General features: G+C 48.6%; 1 protein-coding gene across 1 annotated transcript in view; it reads left to right on the top strand.

Moving 5' to 3' along the window:
• Nucleotides 1-24,233, top strand: part of LOC128910301 (collagen alpha-1(VII) chain-like) — a 128,834-nt gene that overhangs the window by 47,598 nt on the left and 57,003 nt on the right. Inside the window, 24 exon segments of the mRNA XM_054203388.1 lie at nt 1,374-1,418; nt 2,149-2,217; nt 2,334-2,420; nt 3,084-3,110; nt 3,276-3,329; nt 4,653-4,724; nt 5,339-5,398; nt 5,596-5,631; nt 8,000-8,035; nt 9,169-9,204; nt 9,501-9,536; nt 10,615-10,647; nt 11,889-11,960; nt 12,782-12,841; nt 13,717-13,752; nt 14,874-14,954; nt 16,216-16,290; nt 17,400-17,471; nt 18,162-18,197; nt 18,331-18,366; nt 21,271-21,312; nt 22,545-22,598; nt 23,966-24,004; nt 24,180-24,215. Of these exon segments, the coding sequence (XP_054059363.1) occupies nt 1,374-1,418; nt 2,149-2,217; nt 2,334-2,420; nt 3,084-3,110; nt 3,276-3,329; nt 4,653-4,724; nt 5,339-5,398; nt 5,596-5,631; nt 8,000-8,035; nt 9,169-9,204; nt 9,501-9,536; nt 10,615-10,647; nt 11,889-11,960; nt 12,782-12,841; nt 13,717-13,752; nt 14,874-14,954; nt 16,216-16,290; nt 17,400-17,471; nt 18,162-18,197; nt 18,331-18,366; nt 21,271-21,312; nt 22,545-22,598; nt 23,966-24,004; nt 24,180-24,215 (1,230 nt within the window).

Here is a 24,233-nt window from a genome sequence, read left to right on the forward strand (position 1 = left end):
GGGCTGGTACCAAGGTGTGCCCAGGTCATTTGAGATGCCCTAGGATTTCCAAGGCAGCCATGAAGGGCTGATAAAATATGGGCCTTGATGGGCACTTCCAAAGTGAGAGCTGCAGGCTAGGCAGGTATCAAAGAGCATCACAAATGGCACAAGACACCGGTGCATGTGTAATTGAACCGAGCCCCTGCCCCTGCCCTCCATTGTCTACAATGGGGTGTAAGCAGCCAGCTCTTGTGCAGAAACAACATTTTGGTGGCACCTTCTTGAACTTAACTCCATCTTTTGGGCTCGATTCTGTTGCTTAAAGAGTCAGCTCTTGTGATTTCAGGTACCCTGTTATTCCACCCATCCTCCAGAAGGACACAGGCCTCCCATAAATCCTGCATCATGTCTGCCAGCCCTGTGCCTTGGTTACTTGAGGATATCACCCATCTTGTGTCCAGAGAAGGGCAACGGAGCTGGTGAGGGGTCTGGAGCACAAGCCCTGTAGGGAGTGGCTGAGGGAGCTGGGGGTGTTCAGCCTGGAGAGAAGAAGGCTGAGGGGAGACCTTCTCGCTCTCTGCAACTCCCTGAAAAGAGGTTGTAGTGAGATGGGGATTGGTCTCTTCTCCCAAGGAACAGGCGATAGGACAGGAGGAAATGGCCTCAAGTTGTACCAGGGGAGGTTTAGGATGGATATTAGGAAAAATTTCTTCACTGAAAGGATTGTCAAGCATTGGAACACGCTGCCCAAGGCAGTGGTGGAGTCCCCATCCCTGGAGGTATTTAAAAGACATGTAGACGTGGTGCTGAGGGAGATGGTTTAGTGGTGGACTTGGCAGTGTTAGGTTTATGGTTGGACCTGATGATCTTAAAGGTCCCTTCCAACCTAGACAATTCTATGATTCTATGACCTTTGGGCATCTGGATCAAACTGCCAGTGTCTGCGATGGGGTAGCACCTATAACAAGGATTGTGATGTTTGTGAGCCATGGTTTGCACAGATCACAGGAGTCCAACAGAAACCACTGCAGCCACCAAATGCCCCTTCTGCCCTGTTTACCTTCTCCTGGTGGATTAAATAAGCAGCAACCCCTCATTCCTCACAGCTTCCCATGGTGCTTTGTATGTACTACACTGTCACTACATCAGGTGTCCATCCTACATGCACCCATCGCTAGAGAGGGACACATAACACACCCACGGGTGACACATACATTATATATTTCTTATCAATGTTGGGACCAAAATCAGCTTCTAGGAACGTGTTTTCATGACCGCTTTAAAAGTGAGTGAACTTTTATTAGAGACAGATCTGTAACTTCATCATCCCACAATGATGGTCCTGCGGGTGCTTTGGTGTTTAATGCCGCAGGATTTCTTTTTAATTCCAGGGATCTCCTGGTTATCCTGGACCAGTGGGGCCAAAAGGAGACAGAGTGAGTTTCATTCCTGGATTTCATTGGGCAAAAGCTATTGTATTGCTCTAATCTCTAATTTCTAAGTATTTTTACAGCGACCTTTGGTGAACATGAACTTCTGAGCTGTATGTAACTAGCCCTACACTGCTAATCTTCAGCTTGGGGAGTTGTCCTTCAGTTTTGCTAGGAGGAATCTAATGTCTTTATGGAAAAAGTGCTTAATCCTTATCACAGGCCCTTGTCGCATTTCAGTTGGTTATTTGCAGAAGGAGGTATTGCTTATTCTGTCTTTCTGAGTTTCCACTATGAAAAAGCCTGTTTACATACATTTAGGACACAAAAAGTTAAGGCTTCATGGTCAGTTGTGGGCAGATTCCAGGAGCAGTTGTCCTGTCCTTCCCCCAGCCCCTAATGCACATTCCTCCTCCTTCCTGGCATCTGCCTGAGCCGTCTGTATGGCTACAGATCAGGGAGTGGATCCCCCTGAAAGCCAACCTCCTTTTTTTCCCTGGCATTAATTTTCTGCCGTGCCGGTAAGCAGAGCTCGTGTCATGGCCATGGGGTTTCTGGTGCCTCTGCAAAAGAGTTGCTACAAGCAGGTGGTTTGGGTTTGCAGCGTAGGGAGGGGCTGTTTGGTTTTAAAGTCATTTACGCTGATCATGAAACTGCCCATAAATTATGAAACTGCCTGATTGCACCTGGACCTCGCAACGCAGCTAAGCACGTGTCGTCCTCCCCTTGTATGCAGGGTGAACCAGGCTACGTGCTGGGAGGAGTGGAGGTGATTCCTGGCCGAAATGGCCAGCCTGGCCCCCCCGTGAGTATCATACCCCAGGTGTGGTGGACCCTTCAGCCTCTCAAGGGCTGGCAGAGAAGTGAAGGGACCTGGGAGAGAGCCCACGTCCTTCCCTTTCCTGGTTTTTGTTGTTGCAGGGACAGAAAGGGCAACCGGGGGTTCCTGGGGTAGCAGGGCCACCAGGTTTACCAGGGCCACAGGGGCCACCAGGGATCTCCATCAAGGTGAGCGTGGTTATTTGAAGTATAGTTCTGTGATGCTGTAGCACACAGAGAGGAGACCCAGCATAGTCCAGGGTCCCTGGATACTCTGTTCATTCAAGAACCCTGGGAACGCTAGTTTCTTCTCTCCGTCATGGGATTTTCCTATTGAGGCATAAAAGGAGGAACTCTGCAAAATGTTCCCATTATCAGGGCCCCGCTGTTCAATACAGCGGAAATCGATGATGGAGCTTGAAAAGGTTACGGTCAGACAAGGCTGACCAGATTCAGTGGCCACTAAGGCTTTTCCAGCTCCGGGTCCCTAGGAGGGTTATTCAGCGTCTGGAGTGAAATACCCAGGATCACTTGTGCTAAAACCGACTGATGGTTGTCACCAAATGTCTCCTTGCACCAGGGGTGGGTCAGAAAGTCTCAGCAGAGACCACAAGACCTAAACTCCCCTCCTCTACCCTAAGGGGAGGTTGTCATCAGATTTTGCAGGTTGAGGTGTCTGGAGCATGCGAGATAGCAGGTACCTTTACTAAAGCTCTGTTTTCCCTTGGGGGTGGGAGTGTTGGTCTCTGGGCTTGTCAGCCTGCAGGAGCTTTTTGCTGGGACTAAGTTTAGAGAGGACCTGCTCTCTAAATTACCACCCCACGGTAATGCTCCTTGTCCCTTGTGTTTCAGGGTGAACCCGGGGATTCAGGTATCAGGGTAAGTACCTGAGATTAGCTTTCACTTCTCTATGGGATGAGGAGCCTATTTTTTTATTATCTCTAAGCTGCCCAATAGGGCCTGGTTTCCATGCTGACCAGATGTCCGTCAAGACCCAAAAGGGCTCCTGGGACACACAGTAAGACTGTCCTGTGCTTCATGCAGGGCCCTCGTGGGAGGAATGGCCTCAAGGGTGACAGAGGAGGCGTGGGAGAACCGGTGAGTGGTCCACCGATGTCCAGTCACTAAGGAAGAGCTGCTGGCCATGGTGGGAAGGGACCATTGGCCTCAAGATGCCCACTGCCATGCAGGGTCGGTGTACAGGGACAATGTCTACTGTCAGCTCTCATCAGCTGCCACACTTCAGGATGCTTCACTCTGATGATGAGGGCTGGCAGATTAAGCAGGGCCAATTAAGCGTTTTCTCACTTTGTCAGCTTCATCCTGTTGACCTGTCACTCAGGAACTGCCAAAAGGGAAATGTTAGAAACCCAACAAAGACATGGGATAACAGCCATTCCTTTTGCGAAAAGCAAGGGGATGCTCTTCCTCATGGCATGGAGCAAAGCTGTGAGAAGTGCATCCATCACGGTGCTCACCATGACGATTAACCCTCTGGCATAGTCAATCATGTTGGCAGATGATTACAATTGTCACCTGATGAGGGATACTCCAAAGTGACAGTGGTTCACCCTTGAGCCCCCACTGTTTCCTTCACCCATGGAGCAGCTGAGTGCAACTGTCCTCCTTCCCGCATCCCACCCCTCTGGTCTCATCAGGACAGAGAAGACCCAGGGCAGGTCCAGAGGAGGGCAAGAAGGTGGGTCAAAAGAATGGGACAGAAAATGGACCGAGCTGGCAGCAGATTCAAAACAAAGAAAAGGTGGTGGTTCTTCACAGAAGAAATCCCACAAGGATGTTTGGGGTGTAGGAACTTGAGTTTGAGGGGAGATAAGAGAAGGAAAAAAGTCCATGGAGGACTAGGAATAAAAGAAACCGTCTTTGGTTTGGGAAGTTCCTGCATTATAAATGGCTCAAACCTGAAAGATTACTGAGGGACAGGGCATGTCCTGTTCTTGTACCATTGCCAAGGTGCTTCTTACTGTCCATCATCATAAATGGGTCCGAGCTCTATCCTATAGGCCAGCTATTTCCATCTTCACCATTTCTACACCAGCAGCATTATGGGTTCACCCTCTTACAGCAACAGAGCCATGAAGAGTCACTGCAGAAGACAGCCACTGCCAGATCAACGTGGGAACCCAGGCTCTGTCTTCCCATGTAGCAAGCAAACACCTCTTTGTTTTCCCTTCCTGAGTAAAGCCAGTGATCCATAGCTTATTTGTGGGGGAAAAGGAAATTTGGGAATACATAGACGTCTCTATAAATCCTCAGTTGTAAAGGAACTGTTAAGATAGGCACATCAGAGTATATATTTCTCTGCTTGGATTTCTGCACACTTAAAAATAAACCTTTTCTTTAGTATGATTGGTAACAAACAGTTTGGAAGAAAAAGATTTGATGATGTACCTTCCTTTTCAGGGGAGACCTGGCTTGCCAGGCCCTGTAGGGCTAGATGGTGTTCCTGGACTGCCTGGACCAAGGGGAGAAAAGGTCATTACTCATGTCAGATGTCTGCAAGGCATCTCAGCCCAAGGGGGAGCTGAGACAAAGTAGTAGCAGGGTAGACATGTGGAAGGCACATTGGGATCTCCCACCGTTCCCCTTCACTCCTTGCTTTTATGGGTTTGAGTCTATGCATGGTAGAATAGATGACCCATCTCCATCCAAGTCGATTTTCTTCTCAGTCCTCTTGTTTCCACCCAGTGGTAGAAACAAGTTCCTGCTGTCCTCTGCAGTTGCTGCTGTCAGGAGCAGTGTTTTCTCCCAAACATGCCCCAAACCCTGCATGCTCCCTGTCCCCTGGGTAGGTCTGCTTCACTGAATCCCCCGTCCTGCTTCAAATGGCCACTGGAAACACCTACAGAAATGGTCACTGAAAACACCTACAGACCCTACGGGTTTTTAATTCTCTCCTCCACGTCATTGTCTGCACCTTGCCTGAAGGTTACTGGCTAGAGATATGTCTTAGCCAAGTATTTACAGAGCAAGTTTCTCCCCTCCTGCTTTGCAAGGTGGCTAAGGGTGGAGCTCATGGGTAGGACATATCATGCTCTGCCACGTTGGGGACCAGCTTTCCTGATGGCAATGCTGTGCTTACGTTGCAGGGGATGGCAGGAACTGGCATTCCTGGCGCTGCTGGCATGAAGGGGGAAGAAGGAGAGCAGGTGGGTTGACAATTTTGGAGTGAGATTTCCAGCTAAAATCCCCTTGGAGGGTTCAGTGTCTCCAGAGTCTCCTTCAATCCCTCTTATCTAGGTTTTCCTCAGAGGTCGCATCCTGTGGTTATAAATGGAAAGGGTGACAGAAGGGAAGACGCCAGGGTTTAAAGTTCGAGCTTTCACTGTTTCTTCTCATTTTTCAGGGGGCGATGGGACCTCCAGGACCACCGGGACCAAAGGTGGGTACTGAAATGCTGAACCTGAGTCCCTGTGCCTGGTATTCAGGTGCCAAGGAAAACATCTAGCTCTAACCATCATCGTAGGCTGCGGGAATGTCGACTCTTTACTCAAAAGCAATGAAAGATAATTTTATATATCAGCAGTTACTGGCCAGTGGAAGTCATTGTTGCTGGGTGCAGCAGAGACCTGGAATGGTAGCAAGACAGGATATTTTCATAAAATAATAGATGGCATTTTTGTGGCTGGTGAGACTCTGCAGAATTGTAGTAGTTCACATTAAATGTGTTTTGGAAGGAAGATGTAAGAAGCAGATTGTCTCACATTTGTATTTTGGACACCTTCCTCTGAACCATCCAGGCCCAGATTCATTCCCATGTTTCCAGTGGAGAAAGACCAGCTCTGGGAGAGGTGATGTAGCCCATCCTGAAGTTTGAGTTTTCTTCTGGAAGTGCCCATCTTTTTCCAAGTGTTGGGAGAAAAGGAAACCTTGACTTGATCAATCCTCTCACCTTTCTTAAGACCCTGGGGTTGGTGGGGAGGAGTGATTTTGGGGTCCTAGTGCTGCCAGAGGAAAGGGACTGGACAACTGTAGCTCCAGTCCAAATCTGGCAACTCTGCTGGGAACCTAGGGAAGATGAGAAATGCCAAGAACTGGTAAGGAAGGGAATCGTGGAAGGCAGGAAGATTTTCTTGCAGACTTCTGCCTATCTTCTCAGCTCTCACTACTCATGGAGATGTTGGGGTTCAACTCCAGGGCTTCTCCATGTAACAAAACACCTGGAAAGCTGCGGGTGCAGGAGGAATCAGAAGATCTTGGCATGTACAGGGACGATTGCTGCAGGAGGAAGGAGAATTTCTCCTGAGCCAGGACAAATGCCTCTCAGTTCAGGTTTGAGAGGATGTTTGCCTCTTCCTGAAGCACCTGGCTTGAGCTCGCGTTGAAGTTTGACACCAGAGAAAGAGTCAAGAAGTCTGGATTTTCCCTGGTGTGGGGAGCGCCAGGCTCAGGTTTAGGTGGTACATAGGGCAACTCAGCATGGTCCCAGGTTGTCACGTCTCTTGGAGGAGCACTTAGGATTGGGTTGTATGGCTCTCTGCACACCCCCTTCTCCAGGTAACTCAGGGCGTACTCTTTGAGTTACTGCTGATGGTCAAATGGATCTGAGTCACTGATTTATTTCATGTCCGTTAAGCTCAAAAAATGTCCACGTTGACCTCAAAATAAATTATTTTCATACTTCCAAGAGAGGTGGAAAATGAAGGAAGCAAATAGTATCCAAGGAAATGTTTCATTCAGCCTGAAACAAAGTGGTTTGCTTCCCTTTGCAGTAGTGCTTTTTTACTTCATAAAATAGAAGAGGATTTTAAATCGGTCAAGTCCTTCCAAGTGCCAATAGCCAGTTTGCAGCTCATGTGTTGCTCTTCGCAAGAGCAAAGACCTCCTTGAATTGCTCAGTCCTGGTCCACACAAATATGAGTCTGTGCCGGGGTGTTTCATGGGCTGCCCATGCAAAGCAATGGGGAGAAAGAGCACAATGTGGCAGGGTGCTCACCAGTGAGGTAACTGTCGACGTTGCTCATGAGCTCTTTCCGAGTGGACAGCAGAAGGTGCAGGAGGCAATCACAGCTGCTCATTTTCACTTAGGGTGAACCAGGACCACCTGGGGAAGAACAACTGATTGGGCCAAGGATGTGCCTCCAAATTAATCAAATCAGAACGAAGTATTAAAAATTAAGATTAAAAAACAAGATGCAAATATAGAACCTGCCGTACCTGGGCCCTGGACCAGCATCTTCACCTTGCTCCTCTTGCTTATGCTCAGCCTCTGAGCCAAGCCTGGACCTACCCCACCACTCCAAACCTGCACATTATCTATCCTGTAGACTCTCAACTTTTCCAAGAGACTGTCTTATCTTCAGCTCTCAGGCTTTTGGGAGGAAACAGTCGGATCAAGCTCAGGATAGTCCATATACACATACAGTAATATATGTGTATTATATAGTAGATGATTATGATATAACTATATAGTAACTATCTATTATAATATGCAAGCAATTTAATATTAGGCATAAAGTATGTATAGTAATATGTTTTATTATACAAGATATCAATATATTATTGATACTAGACAGGTAATTAATATGTAATATGTAAGTGCATGGACTACATATGTAACATGCTATATACTATATATGACATATATGTAAAAAACTTCATTTTTTCTTTTTTTTTTTTTTTTTTTTTTTTAATTTGCTTTCCTACTCTGCTTTCACAGTCTCCAGTGGAGGGAACCTGCTCAGCGTGAGCCTCCAGGCTCGTCCTGCTCTGCCAGCAGAGCCTTAACTAAAGCATCTTCTGTTTTCCAGGGTAACAAAGGGCAAGGTGGTGTTAAAGGGGACAAGGTGAGACTGGCCAGCACTGGAGGGCAGAGTAGGAGGGGAAGAAGTGGTGAGACGCTGGCCCAGGTTGCCCAGAGAAGCTGTGGCTGCCCCATCCCTGGAGGGGTTCAAGGCCAGGTTGGACGGGGCTTGGAGCAACCTGGGCTGGTGGGAGGTGTCCCTGCCCAGGGCAGGGGGGTGGAACTAGATGATCCCTTCCAATTCTAACTATTCTACGATTCTAAGGACTGGCTCTGGTTTCAGGTTCAGGACGTTGAGGTATCTGGTTGGAATTCCAGAGGGAGGGAATTTGATGTCCCTCCCAAAGGCTTCTCCCAGTCTGGCCAGATATAACTGGGCCCCATACCTACATACCATGTAAGTGCAAGGTTCAGGAGCTTGCTCCTGCTGAAGGTGCTCTCGTGCATGGGATAGACCTTGCTCCGACGGTAAATTCCCGAGAGTGTCTGCAGCCAGCAAACACTGACAAACAAATCTTGAATGCTCCTTGCCAGTCCATACTGAGTATTCACGGGTTCCTTTTAGTGAGCTGTATTTCAGGTTTGCCGTTTTTACAGCTCCCCCAGCTGCACTTGTTCTGCTCATCCATTTGATTATAACCTCAAAGATTAAAAGAGATGTCCGCATTTTTTACTAAGAATAGCTACAGTAGTGAAAAATGGAAATAGTCTGTCAGTCTTCCTCGAGCCAGTGCGCTTTGCAGGAGCAAGGCCCTGTGAGCACAGCAGGTACGTGCACTTGCAGCTTCCAGCTCTGAGCAGAGTCCTGGGGCTGGGTTAGACAAAGCACTCACCTGGTCTGGTAGCTCCCATGCACCTCATGGCCATCTCCATACCTTTCCTTGCTTGCAAAAGACCATCTTTGAGAGCTGTACCTGGGATGAGACCTTGTTGCTATGCACTTGGTCTCCTGGTAGATGGCAACAAGGCATGCTAGAGGTGGGCATGGGGTTCCCATCTCTCACCCAAGACCCTGATAGCTGTCTGGCAGAGCTGTCTTGTAGTTAGGGAAAAACTGGGCTGAAAAGCTTCCTCCCTCCTTCCCTCTGGCTGGGAGCTTCTCACTACAGCAGGGACCAAAAGTGCTGAATCTGTTTTCAGTCTGGTGGAAATTAGCTTTTGATGCCTTTCTTACAGGGACTCCCAGGACCTCCAGGGCAGAAGGGAGACCAGGTAAGTCAAACAGCAAGAGAACAACATGTTTGGCTAGCTCAGGTGAAGGTATCCTGACTTTCACCAGCTTGTTCCATCTGTGCAGCTCTTGCAAGTGCACTTGAGTGTGTTTATGAGGGGGCTTACACAGAGATGAAGCCAGCAGGGATGTTCTTGAGCTCAGTGTCTCCTCTCTGTTTTGCTCTGGTGCTTCTGAGATGAATTTTGAGCTGTTTTAAGGAACAGATGGGGGAAAGCAATGAGCAGAAATTTTTCATTGACCCAGATTGTTCACTTTGTGTCCTGTTGCCTTGTAGGGGAACCCAGGATTTCCAGGTGCTCCAGCTATGGGGGTAACTATGAGTGGATTACAGCCTTTCTTGTGCTATCGCTATGCAGCGTCACCACCAGTGATGCCAGTAGACCAAGGACCAAGAGAGACGTGTCCCACTGAATTGCAGGAGGAACAAATGGATCTCTTCCCTGACCCTCCAGCCAACTATGTCTTCTGCTCCCTGCTCCACTTCTTGTATTCCCAGCCCTGCACCACAGTTGCTCACTGTCTCCTCGAAGGAGATTCACTGCTGTGCAGGAAACATAAGGATAAAGCCTCCCCACAACTGTCCCCCAGCTCAAGCTCCAAGGGTAGATTTGGATTGGATGTTAGGAAGAAATACTTTACTGTGAGGGTGGTGAGGCACTGGAACAGGTTGCCCAGGGAAGTTGTGGATGCCCCATCCCTGTAAGTGTTCAAGGCCAGGCTGGATGAGGCTTTGAGCAACCTGGTCTAGTGGGAGGTGTCCCTGCCCAGGGCAGGGGGTTGGAACTAGATGATCTTTAAGGTCCCTTCCAACCCGAACCATGCTATGATTCACGGTGGGGCTGCTCTGGTCCCTGCTGAAGAGGCTGCTCCTTGTGTCCCTCCAAATGCTAGGGCAGCTATAAGGAGAAACCTTGGTGGTGGCCACCTCTGCGTGTCCCATGGCATTGCTGCAAGGGCTGTGGGAGCAGTTAGAGGTTGCATTAAGGACTGAGACCCACCACCAGGACAGACTGTTGTGTCCCGGAGGATGGTTGAATGACCAGAGGCATTGCTGTCTGAAGGTCAGTCCTCGGTGTGTATTAGCAAAGGCTACAGCAGTTATCTGCCAATAACACCTTGCATGTGAGTGATTGTTCAGTCCATCCCTGGAGCCAAAACCTACCAAAGTTGGTGGGGTTCCTCACAAGCTTCATTGGGTTTGGGATTTGGCTTGTAGTCCTTTCTGTCTTGTAGCCCTTTCTAGCCATCAGTGCAGGTTTCCCACCCCATAATCAAAGCTGAGATTCTCTTGCTTTGGAAAAGGTGGCATGAATAGACCTTACTTTGAAAAGGATTTATATTTTTTTTCCAAATAAGAGAGCATTTCAGTGATTTCTTTTCATCCTCAGGTTTTGGGGCCTCCAGGCAAGAAAGGTGTCAGGGTAAGTCCACTAATTAACACTGCTTGAAACTTAGATGAGCTCTTCGCCTGAAAAAGTGAAGGTTGTACCATGTTTCACCATCTGAATCATGTCTCCCTTGTGATTGACTGGAGAAGAGAGGTTGGAAAAGTAGCAGCAGCCTTGCCCTGCTGGTATTTCTTTTGCTTTTATTAACATTTTGTACCTGTCATTCTCGTTCTAGCCCTAGTCTGTGGGGAAATTTGGGATTTCCATGCGCTAGTGTTAGAAGGGAGAGATCACTGAAGTGCAGAGCCAGCCCACTCACAGGAACTACTTGCTAGCCAAGGGAGGCATTGACATAAAATCAAAGCACAGCTGAGGCTAGAGGGGACTTCTGGAGGTCTCTAGTCCCACCTCCGGCTCAAAACAGAGCCAGCTTCCAAGCCGGGTAAGGTTGCTCAGGACCTTGTGTGCTGAGCATCTCCACAAATGGAGATTTCCCCACATCTTCAGGCCCCTGACCCAGCATTTGGCTTCCCCATGACTGGAGGAAATTGAATTTCTCAAACCAAGGAGATGTCTGAGGCAGAGCTGTTCCCTGACTGTGTTGTACATCTGCCTTATAGCCCAGAGGATACAGCTCACTTTTGTAGTGGCCTCGTGGTGGAACATGGCCTGGAATATCTTCCTTTTATTTTTAATTTTGGTAGCTCATTGTCAACCTGCAAAGAAATAGATCTCCCTTATCCATGTTAGAAGTATTTGCTGCAGGACTAACTCGTCCTGGCTCTTTGACGGCTGACATTCATGAAATACCCTACAGTGCTTCATACCACCCTCACCCCTTAAAGAAAAAATGAGTTTTGTCCTTTTCACTGCGCTTGGATGGCGGAGCCACCTCCCTTTGTTGGTCTTATTGTCCAGATTGCTTGACGTTGGTTAGCAAGAATGTCTCTCCTCTTCTAGGCTGGCTGCATTTAGGTAGTGGCCTGGGATCTGAATTTTATCCTGCTTGTAGCCCTATAAATGCCTGCATGGTGCTTTACGGTATAGCTTTTGCATGGCTGGAGAGGGTGTAACTACTGTGGTGGGGTTTGTATGGCAAAAGCCCAGGTACCAGGGGAAAGCTTCGGTATAAACCCAAGGATGGATGGATGGATGGGTGGATTTGGCAATGGTTTTCAGAGCACACTAGAAGTGCAAAATGCAGCTCTAGGAAAACGGATGAACTTGGCTTCCCACATCATATTATTAGCTTTAGGGATATCTTTTATTCACAGGGAGATACTGGACCAACAGGGGCCCTGGGACCACGAGGGGACAAAGGAATACAAGGAGACAAAGGAGAGAAGGTAAAGCACTTGCTTTTCTTGGTGCATCCTTTATGGGTAGAAGGGTTTATTTCGTTTGTATCCACAAAGGAAACTCTTGAGGCAGATGGAACTCCTTCCCAAATCATGCTAACAAAAAGCACCCGTGTGCTGAAAGCCAAGGGGAGTCTTATCACACGGAGACATCAAAAACGCCTTGAAAGGAAGTCAGAGAGACGCAGTTACCAACGCTCAGCTCTGCTGGCTGCCCATGTTTGCTGAAAATGTCTGGGATCTGCTCTGTCCTTTCCTGCCAGCTTCAGGTGTGGAGATTTATGTCGTGAGCTTGGAAACTGCTCTAGGTAGACATTGTGTGTCCCTCTGCGTCCTCCTTACACCAAACGCAGCGTTGGCAGCTAACTCCCGGTAGTTACAAAGAGGACGGGAAGCAGGCTGACCCTTGAGGCAGCTACAAAGTGGTGGTGGAGTGGAGGCTGCTAGCGATGAGCATGGCACAGGACAAGTTCCCAAGAGTGGCAAGGTCATGCCACCACAGCGTGTGCATGGCAGTGGAAGAATTGCAGCCAAGATCTGCAAGATCGGGATGGGGAAACTGAGGCACATCCTGGGTCCCCCAAATAGCATTTTAGAGAAAGTTGGCTCTGCACAACAGCATCTTTCAGAGGCGGCAAGTACTGTGGTTAGGAGGGGAGAGGGACCACGTGGCGGCCATAAGGACAAGCTGAGAGGTGATACCAGCACAGGATTTAGTCCTGGCTCTCTCTCTCTCATACGTAGAGGTGCAGAGAGGGAAAGCTCTCCAAACATTACACTGAGACACGCATCATCACTGATTTTTGCAGGGAAGTCCAGGTTTCGGCATTCCTGGTCAACCTGGGCTGAAGGGAGACCCAGGCGACAGGGTGAGTGGGGCAACACGCTGTCTTTGGGAGGGGGAGGGCTAAGAAGGCAAATCAGAAGGTTCAAAGACAAAATCTCTGTCACCTCCATGCACATGAATTTTTTGGCCTTCACCCCTGAGGCCTGTCATCAGGAAATTAATGCTGGGATGGTGACAAGGTGCTAGGCTGTCACCCTGTGGTTGGTGATCCCATGGTGGGTTTGTGTGATGGGGTAGTTTGCACCTTACTGTGGAAGACAGTGCTAAGGGAGGGTCCTCTGAAATGCAGAGAGAGGATCACTCGTGAGTCTGGAAGAAAGCACAGACGGTCAATGCTCACCTGGTAATTCAACAGCAGAGCCAAGGGCGCCCCATTTCCAATGGCTTTGCGTCCTAAAGGTGAACTTGATTTTTATTTCCTTGACTTTTGTGTCTAAGAAGGTGCAAGCTTCTGGTGGCTCCCACATGAGGTCACTGATGTCTAGTAAGGGTTGGGTTGATCTCTCGGTGTTCTCTTTTGTGCGGATATTTTCATATCCCCTTTGGTGGGGATATTAATAGCCCCTTTCATTTTAAACCAGCAAAAAACTTGCAAAACCTAACATCTTTGAGGTTCCCACCCCTCTATCAAAGCTAGTCATCAAAGCATTAATGGTTGCAAAGTGGGGAAGACGGATGCATCTAGGGGCTTCCAGCCCCCTTCCATTAGGACACCATCTGTTTTCCCTTCTCCGCATTTTACTACACTGTTTCAGCTGCTAATACCTGCAATCAAAGAGCGGCTTGGCAGCATCGAGTCTGATGTTTACACCCTTTAGATACAACAGAGGACCCTCACCTGCAAATATTCTACCTGTGTCATTCTTGCCATGTGACTAACGGTCTGTATTTCTGCAGGGAAATGTAGGTTTGTCTGGCAAACCAGGTCAGAAGGTGAGTCTACGCAATGATTGCAACGCGTAAAGCATCGTCTCATGACTGATGTCTGTGCCACCCAAAGCAGCTTGAGTCAGTGGTGTTTTATCTTTGCCATGGGGCTAGTGTCAAAACGTAGGGAGTGTTCAAAAGCTGAAAGGTCTGAACAAATTTGTTGGAAACTTTGCTGGACTCTCCTTAAGACACACAGAGCCCTGCATAGAAAACAATGGAAAAATGCTCTTGCATCTTTAAAAAAATCTGCAAATCCTGACTTGTGGGATTCCCCCTAGCAAAGATTCAAAACTGGTCAAGAGAGGTCTGGAAAACATCCCAAATGCGGTGTTTGTTCAGTGAATCTGTCTTGCTGTGTATGTTGCTTAAACAGCGTTGCTCCCCAGGCTTGGCTGAGGGAGCATATGGATTTGGGAAGTGTTACAGCATGACAGGTAGCCCAGTGAACGGAATATTTAGGCTGAATCGGCTTCACTGGCATGGAGAAATTGGATGTCAAAAGAGATAAATGAGATGCATCCAAGACAGCATGTGTTAACAAGACGTGTTAATGCAGTTGCAAAGTAGAGAAGGCAGCAAGAGGTGTTTTGGGCTGGGAGAAGGCATGGTGAAGTGGTTGAGCGATGAGGAAGGTCTCTGTTGTACAAACCTAAAGCAGAGTAGACACGTAAGTACCCATCCTTGAGAGCCCAACTGACTTTACATGGAAATAGAAGTTAAAACATGGAGGGGGAACTGACCCTGTGTCCACACCACTCTCTCAAGACTGGGCGCATCTCCTGGGTCTCCACTAATGGGCCACCTCATTTGCGCTGCAAAGCTTCCTGGAGGTGGAGAACCTCAGAAGAGTCTGTCCTGCAGTATCTGGCAAGGCTCATCATGGAGTCTGAATGGATTAAATTAGAGAAGGATACTTTCCAGCCTGGCCCACTCAGCAAATACTGTAAGCACAGCCCTTCCTAGCACAGGGTAGATGCTCTGAGCCCAAGCTTGAACCAGGAGCGTGGAAGGAATTGCTTCGCCATGGGGCCTGGCATGCTGTCTGAATCTGCCCTGCAGTGTCTAAAGCGTGAGTACTGTGAAATGCAGGAGGAGGAATGTAACGCCAGTTTTGTTTTTTTTAGGGGGATATAGGTGTGAAGGGAGAGAAAGGTGAACCAGGATTACCTGGGAAACCAGGCGAGACCGGACTAAGAGGTAAAGATGTAAGTAGAAGCTAACAATCTGGTCAGATGGTCATGCTGGAGCCCTTGGAAAGCCAATCTGCACCAAGCTAACAACCCCAGGTTATGCCCTTGCAAGGGAAAGCAGGAACAAATGACAAGATGGGACCAGTCAAAAACATGCGTGTTACACTGGTTGGTGAAAACACGGGTTTCGGCACTACAGTGGTCAACAAATGAGAATGGACAAACTACCTTTATTAAGGCATGATGGTTTGCTCATCAAGGGTTCTAATTTCTCATTTGTTCTGTCCGCTCTGTCATTGCAAGTGAGGAGGTAGATCCTTTGCAGGTTGTCATTAGGTCGTGCTTTTGGCTACATTTCAGGGCAGAATCTCTTTACCCTTGGTCCAGGGTATGTGGCACTATTGTGTTTGTTTTACAATGCCTGGACACCACATTTCTTATTATTCAACACCATGTTGTTTTGTCATTGAGTCACATCTGCCTGACGTGCAGGGAACTAGCATGGTGCGCCGCCACAGCAGCCCTGAAGAGCTTTTTGGGTTTAGGGCATAATAGTTCCCTCTTACGATCAAACAAAGTGGCCCCTCACAAAAGGATCGTAACTGGCTTCTGGAAAGCCTCTCCTAACCACGTTCAGTGAAGACCTTTCTTCAGTTCAAAGGGCTGAGTAGATCCCTGGACATCGAGTGAAACAGGAACACCAAGGGAAGGCTTGAAAAAAAAGAAGCATCCATGCTTCTGATCCTGAAGCCCTGCTGCCCAACACCCCTAGTTTCAGAGTCACCAGTGATTTCACAGAATCATAGAATGGTTAGAGTTGTAAGGGACCTTAAATATCATCCAGTGCCACCCCCTGCCCTGGGCAGGGACACCTCCCACCAGCCCAGGTTGCTCCAAGCCCCGTCCAACCTGGCCTTGAACCCCTCCAGGGATGGGGCAGCCACAGCTTCTCTGGGCAACCTGGGCCAGGGGCTCACCACCCTCACAGCAAAGAATTTCTTCCCAATACCTCATCTAAATCTCCTCTCTTTCCATTTAAAACCCTTCCTCCTCATCCCATGGCTCCCCTCCCTGCTCTAGGGTCCCTCCCCAGCTTTCCTGGAGCCCCTTTAGGGACTGGAAGGTCTCCCCGCAGCCTTCTCTTCTCCAGGCTGAACCCCCCCAGCTCTCTCAGCCTTATTTTGAAATAACACCTCTTAACCCGAGTAAGAAATTAGGGTAAAAGAACTTGGTCACAGGTTGAAATGTAACTGAGCACTTTTGCATTGTGTTGTAGGGAGAACCAGGGCAGAAAGGCACCTCTGGGACCAAGGTAATCAATGGGGAGCCCACACCTTCCAGAATTACATAGGTACCAAACACAGCAGGGTCACTCACAGCCGGAGGTGTGGGTACAGAGGTATAGGAGAAGGGCTGCACTGAGTTAGAAAGAAGGTCTATCCATCCCAGCATCTCACCTGAGAGTGACCAACTTCCCTGGAAGTCCTGAGAACAATGCAAAAGCAGGATGTCCTGTTTGAGAGTTGATATCTTACGGGTTTGATAGCTCTTGGTAGATTTTCCTGCCGTGAATTTAGTCACCCCACATAAACTTTTAACAACCTCAACTGCCCTGGGCAAAGCATTGCACAGGTTCGTTCAGCAGCAGCAGGACAAACACCCGCTTTGATTTGTTTTGAAGCTGACCCCTGCTCATTTTATTTCCTGTTGACTTGTCCTGGGGTTAGATGAGACTATGAAGAATCCCCTTCGTCTTGCCCTTGGCTTTTCTTTCTCTTATTTTGGCTTTGGTTTCATCTTCCAAAGCTAAAGGCTGAAAAAGAAAGGCCAGAAAAGAACTAAACTGTGGGGGGTTTGGGAGATCGTTCTTTATGATCTGCAGCAGATGCAGAAAAAAGATTGCCGCAAATAATAGTGGTGTTTGATCATGGAATCATAGAATTGTTAGGGTTGGAAGGGACCTTAAAGATCATCTAGTTCCAACCCCCTGCCATGGGCAGGGACACCTCCCACTAGATCAGGTTGCTCAGAGCCCCGTCCAACCTGGCCTTAAAAACTTCCAGGGATGGGACTTCCACCACCTCTCTGGGCAACCTGTTCCAGTGTCTCACCACCCTCATGGTGAAGAACTTCTTCCTAACATCCAGTTTGAATCGTCCCATCTCTAGTTTTAATCCATTCCCTCTAGTCCTACCATTACCCGACATCCTAAAAAGTCCCTCCCCAGCTTTCTTGTAGGCCCCCTTAAGATACTGGTAGGCCACTAGAAGGTCTCCTCGGAGCCTTCTTTTCTCCAGACTGAACAACCCCAACTCTCTCAGTCTGATGGAAAAAACCTAAATATTTCTTTCCTGGGTGAAAAAACATAGGGGAGGTGTAGCATTTCCTTTTTTTTACTTTACTTTTTTTGCTGCTGGACATGCTCTATTTCTGATTGCTTCTCCAAATCCTTTCTTGCAGGGGCCGCCTGGACTCCCAGGACGGCCTGGAGAGCAAGGGATAAAAGGCGATACGGGACAACCTGGAAAGGATGTAAGGCAATCCCTAAAGGAGAAATGGAGAGAGGGAGAATTTGGGATAGTGCAATGCCAATCAAAGAAACAACCATCTTTTTTTTTCTGCCTTATGGCCTGGGAGGCATAGAAAGCTCCCTCCCTCTCTCCTGGGGAGGGAGTCTTCTCTTCAAAGGGAAGATTAGGGCTGTTTCTCCCTTCTTGTGTGATTAGCCAGAGCACAGGATTAGCAGGACTGTGCGTTGGGGGGTTCTGAGTGTGAAAAGCTTCCCCAGCCCTACACTGCTGGAAACGAAACACTTAATACTGACTCAGTCTGATGAGGAAGGAAGGAAAACGATGCGCTTAGGTTCTGTCTGCCTGATCTCCCTCTAATAGCTTTGGAAAACACTGCCTAAGATCAGCTGCATTGTCAGAGGTCTCAAAGACGTGGTGTTGCTACAAACTTGGTGAAACTGAGCGGCTGACTAGGGGAAAGTCCCTAATGAGCCCACCCACTGAGGAAGAGGTTAATAATCTCGCCCCTTATTAAATGTCAGCGAACTCCTCCACAGGAGAGATGTTGAAATCCACATTTCATTAGCTCAGCTGCTCAAAGATGGGCTTGTTAGTCCATCAGATGCTGAGCTGGCAAGAAGAGGGGGGACTGCTGAGACCCCCTTCCTTTACCATGGCTTGTTCTCATCCTGCCTCTCTCTCCACCTCCTAGGGAATCACTGGAGAGAAGGGAGACAAGGGCGAAGCTGTAGGTTTGCACATTCCCCTTTTATAACCTTGCATGAGAGAAAGTTTGTTTGGGGGCTAAAATGTTGAAGTGCATCACTGACTATTTTTTTTTTGGGGGGGGGTGCGGGTACGGTGGTGTTGTATCTTCATAGGGTGAGCCTGGGCTGCCTGGGACTCCTGGAAGCATTGTGAGTAACGCCTGATCCTGTTGTCTTACACGTTCGTTTGGGAAAGGGATATATTGAGTTTTATCATGAATCCTGGGGACCACGGAGGACACTTTGCCAGAGCGTTCTGCTTTTCTGTTTTCATCCCACTGTCAGGAAAGAGCAGGTGTAAGTCACTTCAGATTCGTAAATTCCCAACGGCGCGGACCAAGGTGAGGTAAATCTCAAGGTCCGTATACAAGCATTTATGAGTTTCCCAAAATGATTAGTATTGGTCTTAAAGAGTCCATGATAATTGGCTAGGTATGTGACAAATTATGGCAGGTGGTGGGGTATACGTCGTGTTAGTTAACACCAGATGTACAACAACTTATGACAAGCAGTACTTAAGGTCATTACTTAACAACTCTAACCATTAATTAATCGCCACTTAACAACTCTAGAGACAAAAGAGAAACCAGGGCGTAGAGAAAAGGTAGAGAAAAAGACGATAAAGAGATCATCGGTCCTGGTTCCAGCGTTTTTTTCAGGGAATCTTCCTAGGCATAATCTTCTTTCTTGGAAAAATCTTCTCAGGTACAGTCTTCTTTCTTGGGAAGAATCTTCCCAGGCATGATCTTCTTTTGTTTCTTCTTTGTCCCCTTTCTAGGGGCACTTATTTTCCCCTTTTATGTTTGCTGAATTAGCATGGTCCACCCACCTTGCTGAGGACAGCCTCGACTCAGGTTTCTCCCTTCCCCCGGGTGACATGTAGCATGATTTGGGTGGAGAGACGAGTGCCATAGTCATACATGTTTAGCATAATCTCTATAATCTTCATTAGCATATGCAGGGGTGTGTGCTTTCACATAGATTTCGTGGATAATGAAGCAAAGGTCACTTATTGGACACAGTGGCCTCGAGAACTGAGAACTAGCGAGCTCACCACACGAGAGGCAGAACTATCCTGTCCTCACAAGGCAGTTCTCCCACGCTTTCAGGCACGAGAAGTGTAAGCCTTATCAGTTCTTTGAAAGCCAGGCCTGCGTTATTTCTTCCCTTGCGAGTGTTTGAGGTGTTCCATTGAAGGCTTGGAGGGCCTTCTGCCCCTCCTCAGAGAATTTACAGTCCATCTCTTACAGTATTGGAGAGTGGATTTCCCTCCTAGCCTTATCAAAGGTGCAAAGCAGCGTGTGTATCTAGCTCCTCTACAGATAGATGCATGAATCCATCCCAAATGGCTTGTCACTGATGGTGCAAGAAGACTGTGACACGGAAGGGACTAACACCTAGCTATGAACCCATCCCATACCATTAATCACTAACTGTTGCGGAATCAAGGCTTCTGGGCTCCTTCTGTAGTGGAGGCAGAGAGATGGATGCCTCCTAGGCACGTGGGATGACTCATGCTCAGGACTCTCCTGTGTCTTTGCAAAGAGTTTTCCTTTGGATAAGAGGCCTAACACCAAGTTGTGTCAGATTAAGAGAGAGAACTCAACGAAGGTTCATCAAAAATAAGGCTGGAAGAGATTTTGAAAGGTCATTTAGGTGATCAGGAAGGTGTTTTAGTACATGAATGTGCAAGGAGGCATTTTTTCACCCCATCAGCTTCAGTGGAGGTAAAGCCACCCCAGCGCAAAACCAAACGACTGCATCTTGGGAGAGCTGTGCTAGACTTTATCTTCCATTGCCAAGGATAAGGGATTGGCAAGATATGAGTAAGAGGCTGCTTCAAAGTAGGCAAAATGCTACTGTCCACCTTCAGCAGTATCATTCCTGTACAAGACAGTAGTTTCTGCTGACTTCGGAACTCAGGACAAGCCAGGAGCAAGGAGTCATTGCCTTCCAGTGACGCCTCTCCATTTATCGTAGCTCTCCGCTCCCAACCCTACCAACACGCTGTTTGAAACCACCCCATTTTGTGGTCCCAGGCCCATTTTCAGTTGTTGTTATCTACTGGGGCTCCTGTTCACTTGTCTCTCCTATATTCTGCATTACTTGGACTCTGGTGTGTTCAGGAGTGGGATGTGGGGGTGCCAACTCAAAATTCCTTTCAGTGTTCCCTTCTGTCGTGGTTTAGCCTCAGATGGCAACAAAGAACCACGTGCCGCTCACTCGTGCCTTCCTAATACAGGAAGAATCGTAAGAAAAGGCAAGACTCTTGGGTTGAGACAAAGGCAGTTTAACAGAACAGCAAAGGGAACAGGCAAACAACAACAACAACAACAACACGGATAGGGGAATATACAAACGCGATTACGGAACCGCCGCTCCCTCGCTGCTCGCCGCCGCTCGCCGGCCGGACCCGGGCCGCCCCAGCCCGCTTTTAAGCAGCAACTTCCTGCCCCCTCCCCCGGCAGCTCAGGGTGGGCGTGGCTCACATGGCATGGAATACCAGGAAAAGTTAACCCTATCCCCACCGGAACCAGGACACCTTCAAAACTGGGAAGAGCCTTATTGCTCCAGGGTATGGCGAGATCCTTCTCTGCTAATGCATAACCATCTTGCTCCATCACCCAGCCGGGTCTTCTTAGGGTTCAAAAGGCTTATTTTCACTCATGCAGTTACCCAACTGGCTACTAAAACCATGTCCCATGTTTTTATGCCCATGTCCCAGAGGGACCCAAGCAGTGTCCTGAACAGCAGGGAAGTGGTGTCTCTATGACCCCGGTTCCCTTTGAGAGGGCCTTCATTAGAAATGCAGTTATTGACACCGACACCACAGCCACCCTGAATCTCTTACCTGTGAGAGCAAAGCTGCTGCACCAGCTCGGTGTTGGTTGGAGTCCAAACATAGAAGGTTCAGGTTGCTGGCTGATTTGGGAGGAAGCAGGTGGCTCTATGTCCATGGAAAAGGGCTAATGGGGATAAAAGGCACAAGGAGGTGAGAGCTTGTATCCAAGACATCATCCTTCACGTTGTGAGCAAGCTTTCTTCCTTTTGCAGATGTCTTCTCTGGAGAACACCATCACCCTGAAAGGCAACAAGGTAAGCTCTCTTTGCTGGAGATGTGTGTTGAAGCAGAATGATTATCTTGCATGTGTTGTGTATTTTGTAGCTTCATTACTTTTATAAGTGAAAGTCTGCAAACAGAGCCCAAAACTCAGAAGTTCCTGAATTCTTGCTGTTCCCACCTAAAACAACAAAGGTGCTCCAAATGCAGAGGGCTGGAGCCCCTCTGCTGTGAGGACAGGCTGAGGGAGTTGGGGGTGTTCAGCCTGGAGAAGAGAAGGCTCCAGGTAGACCTTATAGCGGCCTTACAGTACCTAAAGGGGGCCTACAGGAAAGCTGGGGAGGGACTCTTTATGAGGGAGTGTAACGATAGGACGAGGGGTAACGGTTTTAAACTGAAAGAGGGGAGATTTAGATGAGATATTGGGAAGAAATTCTTTTCCGTGGTGGTGGTAAGCCCCTGGCCCAGGTTGCCCAGAGAAGCTGTGGCTGCCCCATCCCTGGAGGGGTTCAAGGCCAGGTTGGATGGGGCTTGGAGCAACCTGGTCTGGTGGGAGGTGTCCCGGCCCAGGGCAGGGGGGTTGGAACGAGATGATCTTTAAGGTCCCTTCAGGCACCTTGCAGCTGGGGACAGGGAAGGATGCGAGGTAGACATGGAGGCGGCAGACCAGCCGCAGCATCAATTTCTACTACATTTTGCTGTGCTGGGAGGAAAGGCTCGTTCAGAGAGGTGCAGGGTGTATATCTAGATGGGTCCTTTGCAGGCAGGCCTGGGCTTGTCCTGACCGTTTTCAGATTTAGCCGTGGGACTCGTGAGTCCTGAGTGACTGGCAAAGCACATGATGGACTGTGGGAGAAGAAGAGCTGCAAGCATTATCACCATGGGTCTGTTGCCTCCCCAAACCCTACTTAAAGCATCCAGTCCCAGGCTTTACTAAAGAAATAGTGTTGCTTAATCAGCCAAGCTGGGTGGGGGGGGGGGGAGGGGGGGGGCGGAAATAGAGGTAAATTTTGGTTTGCAAGGAGAGGTAATTCTTTAGGGCCGAAGTAGAAGCAGCATGTTTCAAGTGAAGAGCAGTGTTGTCCCAGATTTAACTTAATTACGTGAATCAGTGAGATAGTTACAAGACAAGGCTGGTTGGTCCATCTGGAAAAGGTGTTAGTCTGGGGCCAGCGCACGAGAAATGCCACAATGCATGATGAAACCATCATCTCCACTGGGAATTTTAGATGGGACAAAGAACTAACATGTTCCTGCTGGCTTACAGGGGGATCGTGGGAAGGATGGCTTGAAAGGAGAAAGAGGTCCTCCAGGCCCAAAGGTACGTCCTGAATGCATGGAGGCGTCTTTGTGTTGGTACCATTGTGTTGGGCTGGCCAGAGGGGAAGAGCACCCATCTCAGCTCTCTTCTTACCCCCTAAAAGGTTTGGTTTTCAAAGCACAGGTTCTGAGATGGGCTTGTAGACTTGTGGTCACAACGATGCTGTTGTCCTACAGCTCAATTAAGCAGATACACAACATTTAGGTAGGAACGTGTTGTTCAGGAGTTGGATGGGATAAATTTCTGAAATGTTCAGGGATGCTTCCTTCCTTTCCTCCCATCTGCAAGTTGAAGAGCACATCAGAATGGGATTGAAGGAGAAATGGCTTCTGATACCACGCACACCTAGAGATCTTTAGAGGTGGGAACAAATCCTTCACTTAATGGAGAGGAAAATGCTGCAGAAAGCAGCATCAGCAGGTACAGGTAGATCTCCTGATTGACATGAGATGTAGGTCTTTGCAAAGGCAAGGACTTATCCAGGTGCCATGCATGGGCTGTGCCTCAGACGTACCCAGTTCAGCCAGTGCATCCCTGCATTGCGGCTCCTTCACCCCAGCACCCCTTGGTATGGAGATGCAGCACTGTCGGGGCCTTCCTGACGCCCTTCATTCCACCGGAATCTGTCGATACAGAAACCAGATTTCAGTGAAATGAAGCCCGTCAGAGAGGCAGGTCAACCCCCGCCTCAGAAGATGTTCCTCGCCCCAACGCTGGTCCTCCCAAGCCATTGCAGCTCATCTGTAGTTTCACCTGTGGTGATGGCCCAGGATCACTCACCTGGAGAGCGTCGCCATGCTGGGCAAGGAGAGATGGACAGCCTGTCTATGTGACTTGCTGTTGGGAGTCCAACCCATTGGAGACATTTGACCCTGACCACATGTGTCAGTAGAGAGGGCCACCAGCTCCATGTCCACCTCCAGAAGGGACCACCAACCATGGGGGAACCTTTGCCATCCTCCTCCTTGTTGCTACCTCAGCACAGCTGCCACAGCATGGTTGGCATTAAGGGGCCTCAAAAACCTTTGCTTTTTTACACGTTGTGCATGGCCAAGAAATGGAGAAGGGGGTGATGCAAAGCTCTGGTCCAGACCTCTCTTTGATAATGCTCATGTCTGGCTCTGGTCCAGGCCTGCCCCATGAAATACAGCAAACAGCTGTATATGATGGAGGGATGAAGGAGCCTGGTGAGCAAGGTGGAATTCAAACTCCTTCTCTGAACCGATGGGGGTTTGTCTGGGGTCACTGAGCGGGCTGGTAGCAGAGTAAGGGCCAGATACGTGACCCTTGTGCCTCCTCAGAGTTCCTCTTCTTGCAGCTCACTGGGATAATGACTTAATTAATGAGTTGTTCTTGTTCATCTGAAGGGAGAACCCGGTCCCCCAGGCAAAGGAGTGGAAATGAAGGTAAATAAAATAAAAATTATAGAACCTGTTAATGTTGGAAACACCTCCCTCTCTGTCTGGGGTTGGGACGGCAGAGGGAACCCAGTGTGTGCCCCGAGGCTTGGCCATCAACCACCCGCGGACCAGGGCTAGAGGAGAGAGGAGGGGAAGTTCTGACCTTTCTTTCCTCTTGCAGGATCTGGAGAGGCTTTTTGAAGCAAATGGTATCAAGGTAGGTAGCATTTTGACC

Source organism: Rissa tridactyla, chromosome 1 (assembly GCF_028500815.1).
Source record: "Rissa tridactyla isolate bRisTri1 chromosome 1, bRisTri1.patW.cur.20221130, whole genome shotgun sequence".
Lineage (NCBI taxonomy): Eukaryota > Metazoa > Chordata > Aves > Charadriiformes > Laridae > Rissa > Rissa tridactyla.